The following is a 21,592-nucleotide window of genomic DNA, read 5'->3' on the forward strand; positions in this document are numbered from 1 at the left end:
GTCTCTCTTCTTTGGAGCTAGGTGTGTCCACATCACCAAGAGCATGCAGTGGGGTGTGTACAGTAAGAGATGTGCACAACTTCTGGGTTGTCTCCAAATTAAATACATGCTACTTGCCATGGATAAACTCTTTTTCTTCCCTTCTGCATAATATAATGCTGAAGTAACAGTCACTCAGATGTAACCATTCAGACAAGAACAATGTACTGAGAGACCCAGAAAGAACCTGGGTTTCTTTTTCTCTATCTTGAGAGAGAGAGAGAGAGAGAGAGAGAGTGTGTGCATAAGGAGGGGGAGGAGCAGAGGGAGAGGGAGAGAGAGAGAATCCTACACAGGCTCCACACTGAGTGCAGAGCCTAATGCCGGGCTCGATCTCACAAAAATCATGACCTGAAATCATGACCTAAGCATAAACCAAGAGTCGGATGCTTAACAGACTGAGCTACCCAGACTGAGCCACCCAGACGCCCCAAGAACCTGGGTTTCTAAATGATCTCATGGGGTACAGCTACCCCAAAGCCTGGACTACTCTTGGAAAAAGAAATACACTTTTACCTTATTTAAGCCACTGAATTTGTAGGTCTCTTTGTCAAAGTAGCTTAGCTTAATTAATATATTAACTATTCTCATTAGCCTATAGTCAAGTAATGAAAGTGTTAGATTGAAGCATATGAACCTGCTATTTCTGTTGGTCAAAAACACTGGAATATCATTACACAGTTCAACCTAATGAAATCTGGTCAGATATTTTAAGGCAAGAAAACTCTTTCCCTCATATTAGCTATTTCACCCTGTAAGTAATGTGTAGGAAAATAAGACACAATATACAAAAGCTACAAAACATCACTAAAAGAAATCGAAAAAGGCCTAAATAAATAGGAAGATATCCCATGTTCTTGGATTAGAAGACTTAATAGTGTTAAAACGGCAATACCTCCCAAAGTGATCTACAGATTTAAAACAATTCTTATCAAAATCTCAGCTGCCTATTTTGGAAAAATGGACAAAATGCTCCTAAAATTAATTTGGGAAATGCAAGGCATCCAGAATGGCCAAAATAATCTTGAAGAACAACAACAGAGTTGGAGGACTCCTACATCTATTTACAAAACTTACTACAAAGCTACAGTAATTAAAACAGAATGGTACTGGCCTAAGGATAGACACATAGACCAACGGAGTATAATTCAGAATCCAGAAATAAACCCTTACATTTGTGGTAAATTACTTTTTGACAACAGTGACAATTCAATTAAGAAAGAATAGCCTTTTCAACAAATGATACTGAGACTAGATACAGGAGTCTTATCCATGGGAGATACATTTCAAGACCCTCAGTGGATGCCTGAAACTGCAAGTAGCACGGAGCCCTATATGTGTTTTTTCCTATATATACATATGTATGATAAAGTATAATTTATAAATTAAGTATAGTAAGGGATGAACAATAACAAAAATAAAATGGAATAATTATAATGATCTACTATAATGAAAGTTATATAAATATGCTCTCTCTCTCTCAAAATTTTATTGTTCTATACTCACCCTTCTTCTTGTAATGATGTGAGATGATAAAACGACCTACATAATGAGATGAAGTGAAGTGAATGATACAGACATTGTGACACAGCATAAGGTATTCTGATGATAGGTCTGGCTTTCCAGACCATGATTGACCATGAGTAAAGGAAACCATAAAAAAGCGAAACCTCTAATATAAGGAGGGACTACTGCAGTCACAGGCAAAAGAATGAAGTTAAACCCCTTACATCACACCACACACAAAAATTAACTCAAAATAGAACACAGACCTAAATGTAAAGCTAAGAGTTTTATAACACTTAGAAGATAACATAGGTATAAATATTCATAATGTTGGGCATGGTTTCTTAAATATGACACCAAAAGCACAAGCAACCAGAGGAAAAAAAATAGATAAATCAGACCTCATCAAAATTAAAAATGTTTGTGTTTCAAAGAATAACATCAAGAAAGTAAAAAGAAACCCACAGAAAGGGAGAAAATATTTACAGATCATGTATATGGTAAGGGACTTGTATTAAGGATATATAAAGAACTCTTTCAACTTAAAAATAAGACAAATATCCCAATTTTAAAATTGGAAAAGGATTTGAATAGACATTTATACAGAAAAAGATATACAAATGGCCAATAAGCACATGAAAAGATGCTCAACATCAGTAATCATTAGGGAAATAAAACCAAAACTCCCAAAACTATAATGAGAAAGCCACTTCATATTTAACAGGATAGTAATAATTAAAAAGACATACAATAAGTGTTGAGAGGATACAGAGAGACTGGAACCTTCCTACGTTGCTAATGAAAGTGGGAAATGATAGAACTATGGTAAAAAATAGTTTGGTGGTTCCCCAAAAAGTTAAATATCCTATGACTTGGCAAATCCACTCCTACGTATACACTCAAGAGAACTGAAAGTATGTTGACAAAAACTTGTACAAAAATGATCACAACTGGGCAGCCCAGGTGGCTCAGCGGTTTAGTGTCGCCTTCAGCCCAGGGCGTGATCCTGGAGACCCAGGATCAAGTCCCACATCAGGTTTCCTGCATGGAGCCTCCTTCTCCCTCTCTCTCACTCCCATGGAGTGTCTCTGCCCCTCTCTCTCTCTCTCTCTCTCTCTCTCTCTCTGTTTCTCATGAATAAATAAATAAAATCTTAAAAAAAAAATGATCACAACAGCATTATTCACAATTGCCAAAAAGTGGAAACAACTCAAATGTCCAGCAACTTATGAATGAATAAACAAATTTCCATGCAGTTCTGACTCATGCTACAACATGGATAAACCTTGAAAACACGATAACAGTAGCCAGTCACAAAGACGACATACTGTATGATTACATGTGTATGAAATTTCTATAATAAGCAAAAACAGAGATAGACAGTAAATTAGTAATTGCCGAGGGAAGGGGGAGTGACTGCTAATAGGCATTGAGTTTCTTTTTGGTGTGATAAAAATATTCTGGAAATTGATAGCAGTTGTGGTGGTTTGAATGGTAGCTCTAAAATGATACGCCCATGTCCTAATATTCAGAATCCTTATATGGAACAGAATCTCCCCTATAGTCTTTGGAGCGAGTGTAGCCCTGCTGATACCAATTTCAGGCTTCTGGCCTCCAGATTACAAATGTCTATTGTTGAAAGCCACCAGGTCTGTGGTAATTTGTTACAGCAACTCTAGCAAACTAATAACAATGGTGATTGGTACAAATTTGCTAAACTTACTAAAAACCACTGACTTAAACATTTTAAAGGGCAAACTTTGTAATATGGTATAATATCTCAAGAAAGCCATTATTTGAAATACACACACTTGGGATGCCTGGGTGGCTCAGTCAGGTAAGCACCTGACTCTTGATTTCAGCTCAGGTCATCATCTCAGGGTGGTGAGATTGAGCCCTGTGTCAGGCTCCACACTCAGCACAGAGTCCACTTGGGATTCTTTCCACCTTCCTCTCCCTCTCCCTCTGCTATTCCCTCCACTCATGCTCCCTCTCTCTCTCAAATAAATAAATAAATAAATAAAATATTTAAAAAAAATAAAATACATACTCTCATCATATACACACACAAGCTCACTTTATAACTCATCAGGAAGAAACAACTTCATAGACTAAGTACAATGACAACCTACAGTCCTTTCTTTTGGTATACCATGGTGATGTCATGGCCAAGGGGATGCATACCCTGTAGAAGCTCATCCTCCCATCAGCAAGGACAAGATTTCTTTCTATCTAACTATCTACTATCTATCTATTTATGGACAAGATTTTTAGAACCGTGTCCTTATGACCTATGGTGCTGACATTTACTAGGGGTGTGGTTCATTTAATCTGTGTCTCTGCAGCTCTGGTACATGCTTGAGACCCATCTTTTCCAATTTCTGTATCAATATTCAACAGAAGAGTCCTGACTAGAAGGTTAACCAGACAACGAGAAAAGATCACTTCCAACCCACCAAAACAAGAGATAGGACAAATAATACTCATCAGCTAAAGAGCTTACAGTGAGAACAAGTCCAGCAGTAACAGCCACAGTTGCTAAGGCAGCCAGGATGACCTTGGGGAACGTTCCCAGGAATGACTGGATGCCCTCACCACCCTACAGGCAGAGACAGGAATGCACATTGCTCGTGGGATCTGCTGGTCTTTACTACACAGCAATTGCCAACACACAGGGGTGGTACCAGCCACAGCACTAAAGGGACATTAGGTAGATGAAGGCATTAGAAACGGTCCCATGAAATATCAGAAAGGGAGACAGAACATGAGAGACTCCTAACTCTGGGAAACAAACTAGGGGTGGTGGAAGGGGAGGTGGGCGGGGAGTGGGGGTGACTGGGTGATGGGCACTGAGTGGGGCACTTGATGGGATGAGCACTGGTTGTTATTCTATATGTTGGCAAATTGAACACCAATAAAAAAATAAATTTACATATTAAAAAAAAGAATCGTACAGTTTCACTCATATGGGGAATATAAGAAATAATGAAAGGGATTATAAGGGAAAGGAGGGGAACAATTAGAGAAGGAGACAAACCATGAGAGACTCCTAACTCTGGGAAACAAGAGGAAGGGGAGGTGGGCAGGGGGTTGGGGTAACTGGGTGATGGGCAACGAAGAGGGCACTTGATGGGATGAGCATTGGGTATTATACTATATGTTGGCAAATCGAACTTCAATAAAAACAAATGAAAAAAAGAATAATTAAAAAAAAAAAGAAACGGTCCCATGGCAACCTGGGAATTACTATAGACTGTTCTGAAGGTGGCACTTAGACCAGTGTGGGGTGCCTGGGAGTCTACCCATCCTCAATTCTCCGAGTCCTGAAACGTGTGTGCAGCCAAAACAGACCTGAGGAGCACTGCCCCTGCACCTCTGCACCTTACCTCCACACATCACTGCCTTTGGAAAACATGGAGGCACGAATGACCTCGGGTGCCATCCAAGCATATGTCCCTGCAGCGCTCATCTTTGTGGTCCGGTGCCATTCTCGAGCCAGGCCAAAATCAGTGATCTTCAGAATCTTGTTGCTCAGGTCTCCATTCTCCACCTTCTGGAGGATCAATACTGGGCAAGGAAAGGACACAGAAGAGACAGGAAAGTCTGCATCAATCACAAGAAGACCACTGAATACAGAGCCCTCCTGCAAGACTCCCGTCCTCTCCCTCAGGCTGCCCGTGCAGCTACAGTAGTCTGAAGGTAGCAACCATCATTTCTGGTAAGAGGCACCTACAATGCATCCATTTTTGTGCCAAGTCTTTTTGATAGGTATTATCTTTAACTCACAGCAACCTTATGAGGTAGGTACCATTGCCATATCCTTTTTACAAGACGAGAAAACTGAGATAAAGCACCCATGAACACAGCAGCCGGACTGAAGAGCCTGCTCTCCTAACCCTCACAGCGTATGAGCCATTCACGCCTATGGAAGGAGCCGTGAGGTCACAGCTGACCCTTCCGAGGAGAGGCTACTTGGGCTTCCTGTCTGCCTGGGCACCCCTGGCCCACCACTCTCAGACCACAAGGAATGGTGGATTTTCAAGGTTTCAGACAGTGCCTGGATAGTTTCCACTTTACTTAAGCCTATAGGAAAACATGTCTTTTGGGCACAGAGATTTCTCCTTAATTTGGGAACTTGCTCCCAGTCATTGAGAACTGGTTGTCAAGTTGGAGAAGTCAGAGGGTACACACATGTTCACACCCATGAGTCTCTCTGTGGATATGGCCCAAGAGGAAAGAACTGGTGCGCTGAGCCAGTTATCCTCTGGGGCTGTCTCCCAAGTTCTAACGCTGAAGCACCACATTGTGGAGCCATCTTGGCTCTCCAGGACGGTAGCTGAGGCAGCCACCCCCCCTACAGGACGGTTCCAGCGACTGGTCCCCTTGCAGGAGCCAGCCTTCTTAAAAGGAGCAAAAATGCTAACTGATCAATGTGCCGTAAGCAAAGCCAAGGAACTGTGAGCAGACAGTGGACGTGTGCAATCCTAGGATGGTTCTGAAGGTGTCATGCAAGCACAACCTCTTATGGGCTGGACACTGAACTGCCTGGAATTCAGAGCTCTATACTCAGGATTTCAGAGAAGGAAGAAGCAGTCTCTCCCCACCCCTGCTGTTCAAGTCCAAATGGGGAGGGCGGGGAAAGGAATCCACTGAATATAGAATAACAACTAAAAAAAAGGTTGACTCAGTTCCTCCAGCCACTCTGTCTAGGTAAACAATGAAAAAAATTAGTTCTGAGCCCTACGTGTCCTAGGTTACACCCTTCCTGGGTTGATTCTCCCCTGACTCCCACTGAGGGGCTCTTACGGCTTTACCTTTACCTCTCTGAGAGGTGTTTGCAATTTAAGATTCTCGGAGAGCTCAAACTCTTCCAATATTTAAAGAAAGGAACTGTGATGGTGGTACTTTGGGTACCAAGGAGGAGCTTGGGGGTGCCTTTTAGGGCAATGGCCTTACACACACAGGTCCCTCAAGTCACACACTGTACATTTCTCCTCCTGCCCCCAGTCTGTAAATATCCGCTGAACTGTTACACATTGGAAGGATGTAGACCAAAGATCTCCGTGTCCTACGTGCTTCTCAGAAAATCAGCAGTAAAGAGGGATTACAAGGAGCTATAGAGCTGGAAGCTCAAAAGAAAATGCCAGCCACTCCCTAGATCTAATGGACTTGGTCTCCTTCCTCCACACCCTCTTCGACTCCCCTGATGCACCCCTCCCTGCTCTGAGCTGACCGGATCTAAAAAAAAAAAAAAAAAAGCCATCTCATTGAATAACAAAAATCTTTCCAGATTCTTCTGTGCCCCTCTCCCCATCTCAGCAGAGACAACACACAAGTACGCATGCAAATTGCTGGGCCAGTGGCACTACGGAAACCCACCATTTATTCCCTGTAAAGAGGCAACCACCAGCTGCTGACCATTTGTAAGCCACCCAAAGACTCAGAGCGAGCCCATCCCCTTATACAGCCCATGGGGTCTGGTCTTGTCACCCCTGACTCCAGGTGCTGGGACCAGGTGAGTGGGAGGACGGATAACAGTTTCATGATACGTATGGAACCAGCTGAGCTTCCACAGGTTCTGGAAGGGGAAGCAAAGAAGTTTAGGCTCTATTATAGGAAATGGATTTTTAGAAAATGAACGGCACCATGAAGATAATGTTTTAAATATATGAGTCTGTCTGATGGGTAAGAGGGCGGCAGAATGATGGAGATGGGGCAAGAATCAGCCCAGGAAAGATATGCCTGAATACGAACGGCGTTTGGGCAGACCCAGCCCAGTTCCACCTAATCCCCACCAACCCTGCTGCCTTACATCCAGCAGACTTCAAAAAAGCATCCTCATATGGTGGACCCCGGGAGGCATCGAAGTTAGAAACCCCTGGCATTGAGGTCCTGACCTCAGCAAAGAGGAGAGGCTGTAATAGGAAGGAAGCCAGCTAGCAATCCTGCCTACTTCTCTCTATTTCTAGTTCCAAAACATTTCTCCTCACCCCCAAAAGGAAATCCATACTCATAAGCAAACATTCCCCATCTCCCGTCCACCCAGCCCCTAGCAGCCTCCAATGTGCTATCTCCATGGATTTACCTATGGTGGATATTCTATGTGAATGGAATTATGTGACAGATGACACACCTAGTTATTTCGTTAGTGTAATGTTCTCAAGATTCATCCAGATTGGGGTGCCTGGGTGGCTCAGTGGTTGAGCGCCTGCCTTTGGCTCAGGTCGTGATCCCAGAGTCCTGGGATCAAGTCCCACATCGGGCTCCCTGCAGGGAGCCTGCCTCTCCCTCTGCCTGTGTCTCTGCCTCTCTCTGTGTGTGTCTCTCATAAATAAATAAAATCTTTAATAAATAAATAAAAATTTAAAAAAAGATTCATCCAGATTATAGCTTGTACCCGCACGGTACTCCTTCCTATAGCTGACTAATATTCCATTGTATATTCCACCTATATACATATGTATATATTCCATATATACATATGTATATAGGTATACCTATACATAGGTATATCTATATATATATATATATATCTATATATATATATAGATATACCACAATTTGTTTATCTATCAGTCCTCGACAGACTTTTGAGCTGTTTTCACCTTTTGATTACTATGATGTAGTGCCACTATGCACACATAGGTACATCTATTTGTTTCAGGGCCTGTTTTCAGGTTTGGGATATGTACCTAGGAGTGGAATTACTAGGTTATTATGGTAATTCTATGTTTGCTGTTTTCCACAGCAGCTGCACCATTTTGCATCCCCATCAGCAATGTAGGGCTCCAATTTCACCACATCCTCAACACACTTATTTTCCTTTTTATTTTTTTTAAATTATAACCATCCTAGCGGATGTGGAGAAGTATCTCACTGTGGTTTTGACTTGCATTTCCCTAATGACTAATGATGCTGAGCCTCCTTTCATGTGCTTGTTTGTCATTTGTATATCTTCTTTCAAGAAATGAATTTTGTTTTGACTTATAAGACTTTTTTATATACATTCTGGGTACCAAACCCTTAATCAAATATATGATTTGCAAATATTTTTCCCCTTTCTATAGGCTGTCTTTTCACTTACCTGACAGTGTCCGTAAAAGCTTTTAACTTAGAGGAAGTCCACCTTATCTGCTTTTTATGTTGTTGGTCATGCTTTTAGTGTAACAGCAAGGATTCCACTGCCAAATCGAAGTTCATTAAGATTTACCTCTCAGTTTTCAGAGTTTTACGGGTTCAGCTCATTGACCCATTCTTAGTTCATTTTTGTGTACCACAAAAGGGGTATTCAGCTTCATTTGTTTGCATGTGAATATATCCAATTGTCCCATTTGCTAAAGAAAACGGGTTTTACCCTTAAAAACAGGATAGAGTAGTTCCCTCCTGGTACACTTTCCCCAGGGAGAGAGAGGTTATCATCACAGCAGCTTACAGTCCTGCACCACTGCAGTTAGACCATTCTGAGCTTCTACCACTGACAAACAACTACAGCAAAAACAAACTATTGTGCTTTACTTCTTAGAAAACTTCACAATGCTTTATCAAAATCTAATGAAGCCCGTCCAAGTGTATTGTGAAAACCTCACCTCTCGTGGCTAGTGCAGTGGAACACATGCTGGCAACAAGTCCAAGCCCCAGTCAATGGGGGGCTGGCCAGGTAAGGGAGACAGAGAGGAATGGATGCATCTGAACGAAAAGCCTGGTGACTAACCGGATATAGAGGCTTGAAGGAGAAGCAGGAGGTTCCCAGTCGTCCAGACATAGGAGACAAGGAGAATGGTGGCACCCCTGATTGAAGCTGGGAGGCAACGCCCTTTGAGGAAGCCAAGTTCAATTTGGGACATAATGGGTCTAGGGTGACAGTAACTAGAGTCAGCATGAATCAGAAAAAAAAAAAAAGCAGACAATTTAAATCCCAGCCTTGACACTCTACATGTGACCCTGAACAAGGTTCATAAACTCTGCACTTCTATAAAATGGGATAAAGATTAAAAGCAATGTAGTAACAAAGCCCCTAGCAGAGTGCTTGACACAGAAACAGGGACTCAGAACACTATAGCTATTATTATTATTGCGATGATTAAGTATCTCCTATGGAAGCAGAAGCCATGGGACTCAGCATTAAGGTGCTGAGGACACCATTGGGAGGCCTGGGAGTTCCTGACAAACGATAACCATGCAATAATTTTCTGCTTTATAAATCAATGGTATGGTTGATAAATTAATAATGCTAGCTATCCATTATTGATCACATGGTGCTGTTTGTATAACGTATGTAAAGAGCTTTACGTACATCACCTTAGTTAATCCTTAAATCAACCCCATGATGTAGGCGCAAATATTTTCTCCCTAGCTTGCCCATGCTGAAACAGATACAGCACGGTTAAGTCAGCCGCCCACAGTCAGAGAGGGATGGAGATGGGCTCCAAAGCCAGACCCTTCTTCATGTGCTGTGCCATCCAGAGACAAAAAAGAATCCTATAGTCTTTCAGGCTTATTTCAACTTCAGCCAGATTCCTAGATAGTCACTGGTTAACCAGTCTTCACTGCTCCCCCTTCTCCTGAATTAATCGTTCAGCACCTAAAACCACTACTACACAATTTAACACTATCTACTACTTCTTTTACGTCATTCCCAAGAGCTGCACGCCTATGTGTCTCATCATCTACTCGGAGGGACAGGACTCCTCAAGGGCAAAAAAACCCATTCTCCTTCTGGAACCCATGCTGTTCTCCCTCCAGCAACCAGCACAGAACTAGCCTCTCTGAAAGGACAGACCTCTCACTGGTCACTTATTTCACTGAAGAAGTATCTTGTGCATCTTCTCAGACTACCCACTTCCCCATCCTTTGGGTGCCGGAGGTGAAGGGTAGGGAGGGCATCCCCCTCGCCCCACCAGTGTACCATCCATCCCTGAGACATGAAGGGGAGCCAGAGTGTACCAAGCAAGGTAATTAGATTGGCGAAGAGGGATGCCGCGGCTGGGGTCTGCTGGCAAATAACACACGGAGATGCTGCCAAGTTGGGTGGGGAAGACCAGGTAAGATAAGCTAGTGATTCTGCCCATAAGGGCCTTCGGGACATACTGCATGGAAAGATACAAGACAAAACTGAATATTAGGTCAAGACAAAGTGTACATCAATAAGGGCCTATGTTTTGCTGCAATCAGGAGGATAAGCAGTTTTCCAAACCTCAGTAACCTACGGATATTATTCACAATTATTTTCAGATCAGGAGACCACCTAAATGCCGCTTACTTACTACTTTTCTTTATGTTCATTTTTTAAAAATTACTACAAGAAATTGTATATTATTATAAATGAAAAACAAATATTCTAATATCAGTTGACCTGTACAAATAAATAAAATGCAAGAAATAGCTGTTACTAAGTTTCAGTATATCCTGTTAGAGGTCAAACTCTCAGCCTTAGGCCTTCTGTCTATTACAGAGAAACAATTAGAAATGTTGAGAGGAATAAAGGAAAACTAGCACCGAAATGAAGGTCAAACCTTCACGAATATAGAAAGGTGGGGTGACTTCTACAGGATTCAGGGATTCAGTGCATATTTCATACAGACCACCATAAAGGCCAGCTCCTGTTAGGTTATCAGAGGGAGAAATGAGTCAGGCGCGGGTGGCCACAGAGGGCTCAGAGTCTGACCTAATATCATTTAGCTGGAGGCCAGGCTCTCAAAACTTGGCATAACTGAGGAGACACTCCCATATGTCGTAATGGTAAATTTAGCTTTGGTTGATGACTTATCATTTTGAGATTTCTTATTTATTATTCATCTCCATTAGCACAAGGGGCTCTGATTTGCTAAACGTTCATCTTGGTGCCAAGAATCCCGTCCCCAGACCTTCATTTGGTTTGAATGAATCAGTACCATCTCTCCCAAATTAAGCAATTGGTCTAACTCTGTTCTGGGGGTTGCGTTTTGCTTCGTTTAGTCTTTTTTTTTTTTCCAATTTATTGTCAAATGTGTATACACATAGAAGAGCGTACAGAACACGTAGGCATGGTTTAAAGAAAAGGAGATGAAAACTCCTGTGACCCAATCCAGTCCCTTAGAAGCTTCGTGTGTCCTCCCCACCATCTCCCTTTTCCGACTTCTGTCATTCATTCCTTTATTTCGTTTTATAATTTTACCACCTATGTATATACCCCCAAATAAGACATTGTTTAGTTTTGAAAAAGTGAGTGGCAAGTACAAACAGAGCATGTGTACTAGTTTTCTAGAGCTACCATCAAATGACTACCACAAATTTGGTGGCTTAAAACAACAGAAATATATTCTCTCTCAGTTCCAGAGGCTAGAATTCGAGTCCAAAACCAAGGTGTCAGCAGGGCTATGCTCCCTCCAAAGGCTTGAGGGAAAGAAGAATCCTCTCCTGCCTCTTCTAGCTGCTGGTGGCTGCCAGCAATTCTTGGTGTCCTTGGCTTAGTGCAGCATTAAATCCAACGTCTTCATCTGGCTGTGTGCCTTCCCTGCGTCTGTCTCTGTGTCTTCCCATGGCCTTCTCATCTCTGTGTGTCTGTATCCAAATTTCCCTCTTCATATACAGAAACATGTCATTGGATTAGAGCCAGCCTTCCTCTAGCGTGGCCTCATCTTGACTACATACATCTACAAAGGCTCAACTTCCAAATAAGGTCACCTACACAGGCATAAGCTCCTCTGTATCTTCTGGTTCTAAATTCACTTTGGCCGACCTCTGATTCTCGGGTTGGGCAAAGAAAACACCCGCCTATCTGGTAAGCAGGGCAAGGAGGAGGGCATAGGAGCTTCATCAGCACATGAGCAAGACAGCCAAGTGTAGATAAGAATCTGGACCAGGCTTCCCCAGGCAGTCAGTGCTTAGTAACACCACCAGCAGGCAGGTCAACAGTGACAGCCCTGAGTCACACTTGGGAGGTGTCAACTGCCCAACCTCTAGGTCTGCTGCGCAGTACACTCTCCTGGAGTCCCCTTCTGCAGTCCACAGGGGTATCCCCTCATCCCTCTCCTGTGTTAATCTCTGTGGCCTGCACCCCACTCTCTCTCTTTGCTGGCTTCTTCTCTTGTTCTGCTGGCATGCATTCTCCAGTAGCGCCTTAGAGAGAATGCATGGAAGGTTTTTTTATGCTGTTGTTGGAAAGTGTCTATTTCCTATCCCTATACTTGGTATAAAAATTATTAGAGATTTCTCTCCATGATTTTGAAGCCATGATGCATCATTTTCTTGTTTCCAACACTGCTGTTAAGAAGCCTAAAGCCATTTTGCTTCCTGATGCAAAGTAGTGATAATGTCTTTCTCCTCTGGAAAATAGCTACTCTCTTCTTAATCCCTTATGGTCTGAAATCTGAGGGATGTGGCTTGAGATGGGAACTTAGTAGGTACTCTGAAATCTATACATTCATGTCTTTCAGTTAAAGCGAATTTTCTTGAAGTATTTTACTGTTAATGTCCTTGTCTATATCTCTCTGTTTTCTCTCTGCAGAACCTCTGTTATTCAGATATTGGGCTTCCTAGACTGGTCCTCCAATTTTCGATCTTTTCTCCTCTATTTTTCCCATCTTTTTTTCTTTTTGCTCTTCTATTGGAGATGTTATCACTTTACCTTTAAACCCTTCTTTTTTTTTTTTTTTAATTTTTATTTATTTATGATAGCCACACAGAGAGAGAGAGAGGCAGAGACACAGGCAGAGGGAGAAGCAGGCTCCATGCACCGGGAGCCCGATGTGGGATTCGATCCCGGGTCTCCAGGATCGCGCCCTGGGCCAAAGGCAGGCGCTAAACCGCTGCGCCACCCAGGGATCCCTCTTTAAACCCTTCTATTGGGTTTTTCATTTCCTTATCACAGTCTTAATTGCTAAGGGAGCTCTTTTCCCTCTCTGAATTTTATTTATTTTTTGTGTGAGTGGCTAGCACAAAGACATCTGTGTAACAGCCATTTTTTTGTAATACGGGTACAATATCTCTTCTTCTGAGTGTATCAGTGATGGTTCTTTTTTAATTCTTTTTTCTTCTCCTAGTGCCGTTTGCTTCAGCTGCTTCTCCTTTGTGTGCTTTGGCCTCTGATGCTCTTTTGCTCAGACTTACAGCAACCCTTGGTTGTCTGTCCATGACTGAGAACCATATAGTGCTTTGGTTTTAAGAAGTCCTTATCTTTTACAGTATGTACTGAAATACTTACTAAAAATATGAAACAATGCCATAGATTTCCTTCAAAACAATCAAGGCTGAGGAATGAGTGGGATGACAGAAAAAAAGACGGTTTCCCACAAGTTGGCCAGTATGGAAATTGCTGAGTGCATGGGCGGTTGTTACTGATTCTCCTTGCTTCTAAGTCTTCCATTGTAAGCAGGCAGGGAAAGGTATGAAGAACCCAAAGCTGACCAGACCTCTCAGCACATAGGAGGGATCCACCAGCTTCAAACTTCACTGTGGGAGATCCAGGTAACTCTAGGCAGGAATATCTAAAGGTCACTTCTCTTGAGCTGGCCGTGTGCTCTCAGGGTGTTCCTCCTCTGAACAGCCTAGGAAAGGGGAGTCCTGGGTGCTCCCTCGGTGTGCTGGGGAGCCAGTCACGAGTGGGGGGGCCCAAGGGGTCTTGGAATGTAGCTTTCAGTCTATAAACACACACGTCATCCCTCCTTTTCTGTATAAAGCACCCATACCCTCCATTGTGCTTGGTGGCCCTGTCCAGAAACTGTCTACCCCTTCCCAAAAGGCAAGGTGGTCAGGCAGCTGCACCGAGCGAAGAAGAAAGGTCCATGGGGCTCAAATGCACTTCATATCATTGCCACCCAATCTTTTTTATTTGAGGATTCCACTTCACCCCAGCTCCAGAGGTGCCCGGTGCTGCCACTTGCTAGACATTTGAGGAGTCTGTGATATACATGGATTGATTGGTACTTTGCTTTCCTTGCTGTCAGCTTAAAATGATCTTTCTCAAATGTCCTAAGGCAGCGAGTTACCGTTCATCTATCTGTTCTCCAGCTTCCCAAATGTGGCTGCTGTGCCTCCTCTCCTGTTGACCTTGCGAGTTCCTGCAGTTTTCACCAAGTTTTGAGCATGAGTACCAGCACGCGCAGTACATGGATGTGTTCGATCTGCCATCCTCGACTAGGATCCCGCCTTTGGTCTTGTTTGTTTTCTTGGTATAGGGAGAAGGAATCTTGTAGAGTCCGTACCCAAAGGTACCCTGCAAGGCACACGCCTTTGGCTTCACTCTTCCAGCTCTCCCGTTATGCAAAACTCTGGACTCCTGTTTGTTCCTGCCAAAGCTCAGGCCAACCACCAGATCTACGCCACGGCATCCCCTCTCTCCCACCTTAGCAAGAACAATCTCTGAGCTGCAACAAGGCAGCAATGGTCGAGTACCCAGAATGTCTCACAGTTCTGGCTCTACCACATTGCGATCTGCACTAGGGCCGTTCCCCTACTTCCGACATTCTCTGAGTCTGTAATACCCTGAAAGGCAGTGTCAGGCTTTTCTGGGGCCAGCCAAGCTCTACCACCCATCCGAGTTGAATAACAGCTAAGCTCAAGGGCAAAGAGGAGCCAGCCAGGATGACTCTGCCCCAGAGAAAAGCCCCATTCACTAGACATAGCCAGGCCCTAGGGCACCTGAGTCAGCACTAGAGACATTTACTTCCTGAAGCCCGTTGTCTCCAGTGGAGGAAGGAAGAAGATTTCAGGCTCCAGCCCCACCCAGCAGCCCAGAGTGCCAACAGGTCGGTGGCTAAGCAGGGCAGCCTCACTGTCACGCAGGCGCAGCAAGAGCCACCTGAAAGAGCTTGCTTCATGGACCACTACCATGCAGTAGGAGCATGGCCAACATGCATCTCCTGGCCTTTCCTGGCCCCTTGTCCCTCAGCCCACTCGGTCCCTCCAGGCAGGGCCAAGGGAGGCCAGACTTGCTTACCAAGGCAAATGATTCACCATCTAGACTCCCCGACTCCCCGCCTCAGCAGGTGCGGTGCAGCCTGGAGACAGCCAGGAGATGCAGCAGCCGAGGCCCCAGCCAGTTCAGCAATGTCAGCAGAGTTCCATCGAGTTCCACTGGTACAACCAGCTAAGCTATGCTTCCCGGCAACACTCCACACAGGCAGCTAGAAGTCTCCATCAGAAGAAGCTGAGAGAACGGAGTCCTCGGGATTAAGGATCTACCCTCTCTTGGTATGGAAGAGGAAACCAACGGAAACAGAAGAGGAAACCACTGGATGTATGAAAGCTCTCCTGGTGCAGCCAAAGAACGCTTGGCACCGTGACCTCTTCCTGTGACCTGGAGCTAGAACACAACCAAACCATGGTAGCCTCTCTTTCTATGCCTCTAACCCGAGGAGGCATAATAGGTACTTGGTAAGTATTTTTCTTGATTGAATCAATAAATGAATACAAATCATCCCCAAAGGTTTCTGATCGAATCCGTTTAGACAATGCTCTGCAAACCTGTTTGAGGGCTGGCTACATCAGGATCACCAAAAGAGCTATAGCAGTGATTCTCAACCTCTTGAAATAGGTCCCTTAGGCTTTAAAGCAAATGCTATTATGATGGTAGATGGACTTTTAGCGTTGATTAAGAAAACACTAATCAGAGCTAAGTTTATGGGGGCTTGAATGTGTGCTGTGCACTGGGCTAAGTGATTTACATCCACAATCTTAATTTTCTCAGTAAATCAGAAAAGTACTTTCAGATGTGGAAATTGAAATTCAGAGAGGCTGGTCCACAGATGGTAAGAGGCAGAGCCAGGACACAGCCCAGGTCTGAATGAAATTACATCCAGTGCCCCGACCACCCCACCCTGTTAAAACACCCACCGAGAAAAACACTTTTAATCCAATCTGTACTATATCAACATGACAGCAACTACATTTGAAAAACAGAGATATGCATATTTATACTCTCTGCAAACACACTTAGATTCAAAAAGACCTTGCAGCAGCGCCCTCCCCAGATGTCTGCAGCCCACCCCTGGGAACCAGTGATCTCAATGATATGACCGGAAGCCCCCTATGCAGAAAGCAGAAGGCTACCGCCCTTAAGGAAAAGATCCACCTGTCGGCCACCATCTCATATTCAAGCAGGTGTCCCAAGAACCTCCAACTCCAGAGGAGTGAAGGGAAGACAAGTCTCCAAGGAAGGGTTAAAACAGAAGGACAGAGTCAGCAGCATTCCATGAGAAAGAGAAAACAAATTGAAAACACAGCAGAAAAGAACTGCTACATTAGCAATCCTGGCAACATATCATGGAAGGACTAACAAGGGATTAATGATAGGAAAGGGGCCTGAAAGCTGTGACCCAGACTGCTAGTCGCCCTTCCAGTGGCTATCCTCCCTCATAGTAACAGAACCCTCAAGTGCACAGTGGGCACCTGGCCACATGTAACATTAACTATACTTCCCATTCTCCCTGTTCGAAAGCACAGCCAGGTGGCTCAGAAGTATCAAGTAGCTGTCTTCTGTAACCTGTCTTAAAAGTTCTCAGCTCAGGGCCTCTGGCCCTTCTTCACCACTCCCTACATTGTGCTGCCTGGAACATAGATCTAACAGCTGCAGATCTAGCTACCATCTTGGACCCTGAGGATAATACCATACCCCAAAGTTGGCAGAGTTGTGAATGGGAAGGAGTCTGGAGCTTGTGGAACAGAGAGATCATGCTAACCATGGACTGTCTCCCGCCAGACTTTGACGTACAAGAAAAAAAAGACTTCTCATTTCAGCCACTGTGACTTTGGGTATCTTTTTTCTCATTAGTTTACCTAACCTAACAGACACAAAGTTTAATTCCACTATTACAAAATCTCTTAGGGAAACAGACATATTAAAATTGAAAATCTAAACCAAAAGCGACATTCCAGTCAATAAAATTTCCATATGACACAGCCAAAGATTTGGACAGCCTCTCCAAGCTTCTATAAAATGAATCGACTTGACACGTTTCAGCTGCATGTTTTTTAAAGAGTATGTCATGTTCTATAATAAGTGTTGACTTAAATCTTTTTTTTTTTTTTTAAAGAGCCCTCTGTAAAGAGAGCCCATATGCACTGTGCTAAGTACAGAGTGTTCAAATATAAATTAAACTAGCACCTCTCCTCAAGAAGATCACTAGCCAGGAGGAAGACTCGGGGCGTAAGAAAAGATAGAGCAGAAGACCTTTGTTTTCATACTTACCTGGCAGGGGAGATACCATGATCAAGAAGACCTTTGTTTTCTATTACGAACCTTGTGATATGATTTGGCTTTTTAATTGATACTGTACATGTACTTTGAAATATATATATATATAAAAGATGTAGTAGGCAATTTAATAACACATGACTGTATTTTAATATAGTTTGATCAGATTTTTTTTAAGAATGTGCTGTTTATCACATAGAAAAATACCCAAAGGATATATATCTAAATGCTAACTGTGGTGATATCTGGGATTTGAGGTGATAAGTTTCTCTTATACTCATTCATCTATATTGTCAAAATTGTCTACATTAAACAGGTATTTCTTGTTAGTATTTTAAAAATTAAGTCATTAAAAACATAAAAGCAGTAGCTAGGATTCCTTGCATTATTATGGAATCCCAGGCATGATACTGGGAATGTCACCTGTGTCACTTCATCTACTGTCACAGCAACCCTGCAAGGTGGGTAGCATGCTCATTTCACAGATGAGAAAGGTGAGACTCGAAGGGGTCTTTTCCACATGTAGGAAGAGAAACAGCCAGGATCTGAGTCCTGCTCTAGCTTCTGTGCCCATGCTCCACTACACCATGCTGCCTCCTGCACTCGGGGCTCAAACGTCTAGTAATTACATCTCTACAATGCTGCTCTCTCTTATGCCACCGTGTAGAACCTGCATCTTCATTTTATTTGTTTTGGGGCAGTCTCATATCATAAATTAATTGGGCAGGAAATCTCACCTAATCCTGTGTCTTGTATAAAGAAAGAGCCACTGAGTGGTTTTCTCATAGCACTGTTAAGTTGATGGCTATGTCTTAGTGGCAGGGAGAGAGGAGGAGGGACACCTGCATTGAGAACAAGAGAGAACTGGCAGAGAAGCCATCAAAGTAGGAGTCAAATCTAATTCTACCTGTAAGTAACCAACTAGAACCACTAGAACCCTGGGGTCTCAGACTCAAGCCAGACCACCTGAGTAGTGCTCTAACATCCTTCTAGGGAAGAGAACAAGCTTTTTATATTTAAATAAGAGTGCTTTAGAAGACTATAGATCTGGGAAGCTTGCAGACACTCAAACCAAGGCAGCTTTGGCAAGGAGTGGCGGCAAAAGCTTGCTGATGGGCAGCATCTCACCAGACATAATTTAGGCCCAATGTGTGTTAAAAGCACCATTGCTGAGGAAGTGCATTAGCTTGGGGGTAGGCAGGAAGATGTTGGTGGGCAGTACAAGTAACCCTCCTATACCAGGTCCGAAACCACTTTAGAAGTTGTTAAGTTTTGCTCTGAGTGGTGCAGGCTGGACTCTTCAAACTCGGTATAGCATTGGTCCCCTTCAAGTCACACCACCCCATGTGATACATCAGTGAAGTCAGTGGGGAAAGCTGACTTCATGTTAAATGTTCAAACATGGGGCATCTGGGTGGCTCAGTGGTTGAGTGTCTGCTCAGGTCATGATCCTGGGGTCCTGGGATCGAGTCTCATATCAGGCTCCCCACAAGAAGCCTGTGTCTCCCTCTATCTATGTCTCTGCCTCTCTTTGTGTCTCTCATGAATGAATGAATGAATGAATGAATGAGTGAATAAATAAATAAATAAAATCTAAATGAATGAATGAATGAATGTCCAAACATGAGGATAAGAACTAATAAAGCAGAGGAATCCTGGGACCTTAAGTCCCACTGTTTCCACTGAACCTTTACCCACAAAACAGGTATGTATTTGGTGCTGAGCAGTAGCAAGAAGGTCCAATCCAGCTGTTCAGTGGAGCCCAACACAGAATGTTCTTAATCCAGGGTCTCTGCTTTGACTTACAGAACCCTCCCACTGGCCCTTCAGACACTAGGCCGTAAGAACCATGAAATACCCTAGACTGACCATCTCCAATCTCCCATCCATCACCGGGGCCCCATCAGTTGGTCCAGTGCCTATGTCCTACCCCTTCCCTTCCACAGTGGAATCTGTTCCGTTCCTGTTCCCACCCATACCACATCACCATCCTCATCTCTTTTTCCTTTTTTTAAAAAAAAGAAAAAAAAAAGAAAAAAAAAGATTTTATTTATTTGAGACAGTGAGTGAGAGAGCACAAGCCGGGGGGGGGGGGGGGTAGGCAGCAGAGGGGGAAGGAGAAGCAGACTCCTCGCTGAGCAGGGAGTCTGATGCGAGGCTCAATCCCAGGACCCCGTGACCATGACCTGATCTGAAGGCAGATGCTTAACCAACTGAGCCATCCAGATGCCCCTCTTTTTCCTTTTCTAAAATGTGTGCCTTACCAGGCTAGTATAAAGGGCATCCAGCGAGAGAGAAGAAAGGTCGAGGTTCATAGATCAGAAATGCTCAACTTCAAAAGCTCTATACCTCAGCTCCCCCATTCACCAAGAACCACAGTCAACCATGGGAGAAATGTTGCTCACTGCCAATTTACCCATAGGAAGGACCATTCTCTGTATCCCAAATTGGAGGGAAGGGTTATTTTAGAGAGGAGCATTCTCCTTGTTCCATCATAGCCCAGGGGCCAGAAAGTCTACCCTGTAAGACTAGCCTGGTACTATTAACAGCTGTCACGATGCCAGGTAGAGTTCTGAGGAACAAGGGTCAGCCCTTCACCAGAGGGTCCCATGCCCCAGCAGGTCAACTCTTACAATGCTGGGCTTGGCCCACAAACCACGAGGCCCCACCCTGCCTGACTGTAGCACCCACCTTCCTCTCTGGGAAGAAGGCACTCCATCATGGGTGGAAAAGGATCAGGGGTTAGTTAAAGTCTCTCAAATACAACTAACATCCAGGATCAGAATTGTCACCAGGAGAGAATGCAGGTTGTTACTTAAGAGAGCAAGACTCCTCCCTGTTAACATTGCTGCCTGAGAATCTACTGACTTGTACCAGTTAAAGATATCAGCTGCTCTGGTTACGGGAAAAGGTCAGCAGTCTGCTAGACAGGTGAGAGGGACAGGGAGAGAGAGGGAGAGGGAGAAGGTGGGTAGGGGAAGGAGAGGGAGTGGGAGGGAGAAGGAAGGATAAAGAGATGCTCCTATAAAGGAAACCAGGATGGAACTTCTCTCATTTTCACATCCCCACTCTGGCCATAAGTCTACCCTTCCAACCACTACTGTCACCATCACTGCTGGTATCTATGGAGCACTAACTACACACCAGGCACTGTGCTAAGCATTTTACATGTACTATCTCAATCAAAGCCTCACAAAATGGGTAGTGTTTCATCACTTTCACAGATGAAGACACTGCCGCCAGGTGAAGTGAGGATATTCCTCAGAGTTACACAGCCAGGAAGTGGCACAGCTGGAATGATTAGCTTCCACACCCATGCTTTTTTTTTTTTTTTTTTTTTAAGATTTATTTACTTACCTTAGGGGAGGGAGGGAGAGCACACAAACAGGCAGAGGGGCAGAAGGAGAGGGAGAGAAATCCTCAAGCAGACTCCACACTGAATACAAAGCCTGACATGGAACTTGATCCCAGGACCCTGAGATCATAACTAGAACTTAAATCAAGAGTTGAACACAGCCAACTGGGTTACCCAGGTGCCCCTCACTCCCATGCTCTTAATGATGATCTTAGTCTATCCCACATGCCCATCTTGCTCAAGCATCTACTGTAGAGAATTACAGAAACAAGAGAGGAAAAAACTCCTTGGAAAGGTTCACAGAATACATAAGGCTACCTGAGCTGTAAGCTATAAAGAGACAGGGTAGGTCCAAAGGAAAGGATCAGGAGAAGACCATTCTCAGTAGAAGTGAATCATGGGGTTTCAGACCAAAGGGAAAAAGCCCTGACACATCTAGGAAAGAGCGAATAGTCCCTTGCAGCTGGAGCAGAAACTTCATGAAGGGAGAAGGGAGAAGATGGAATGTCAGTGAAGGGCTG

At 43.9% G+C, this 21,592-nt stretch overlaps 1 protein-coding gene across 1 annotated transcript in view; it reads right to left on the reverse strand.

Moving 5' to 3' along the window:
* The window catches only part of MAP3K9 (mitogen-activated protein kinase kinase kinase 9), a 74,961-nt gene that overhangs the window by 25,651 nt on the left and 27,718 nt on the right, over window positions 1-21,592 (reverse strand). Inside the window, exon 3 of the mRNA XM_025442850.3 lies at window positions 4,932-5,112. Within this exon, the coding sequence (XP_025298635.1) occupies window positions 4,932-5,112 (181 nt within the window). The remainder of the gene's footprint in view (window positions 1-4,931; window positions 5,113-21,592) is intronic.

This window comes from Canis lupus, chromosome 8, assembly GCF_003254725.2.
Source record: "Canis lupus dingo isolate Sandy chromosome 8, ASM325472v2, whole genome shotgun sequence".
NCBI classification, from domain to species: Eukaryota; Metazoa; Chordata; class Mammalia; order Carnivora; family Canidae; genus Canis; species Canis lupus.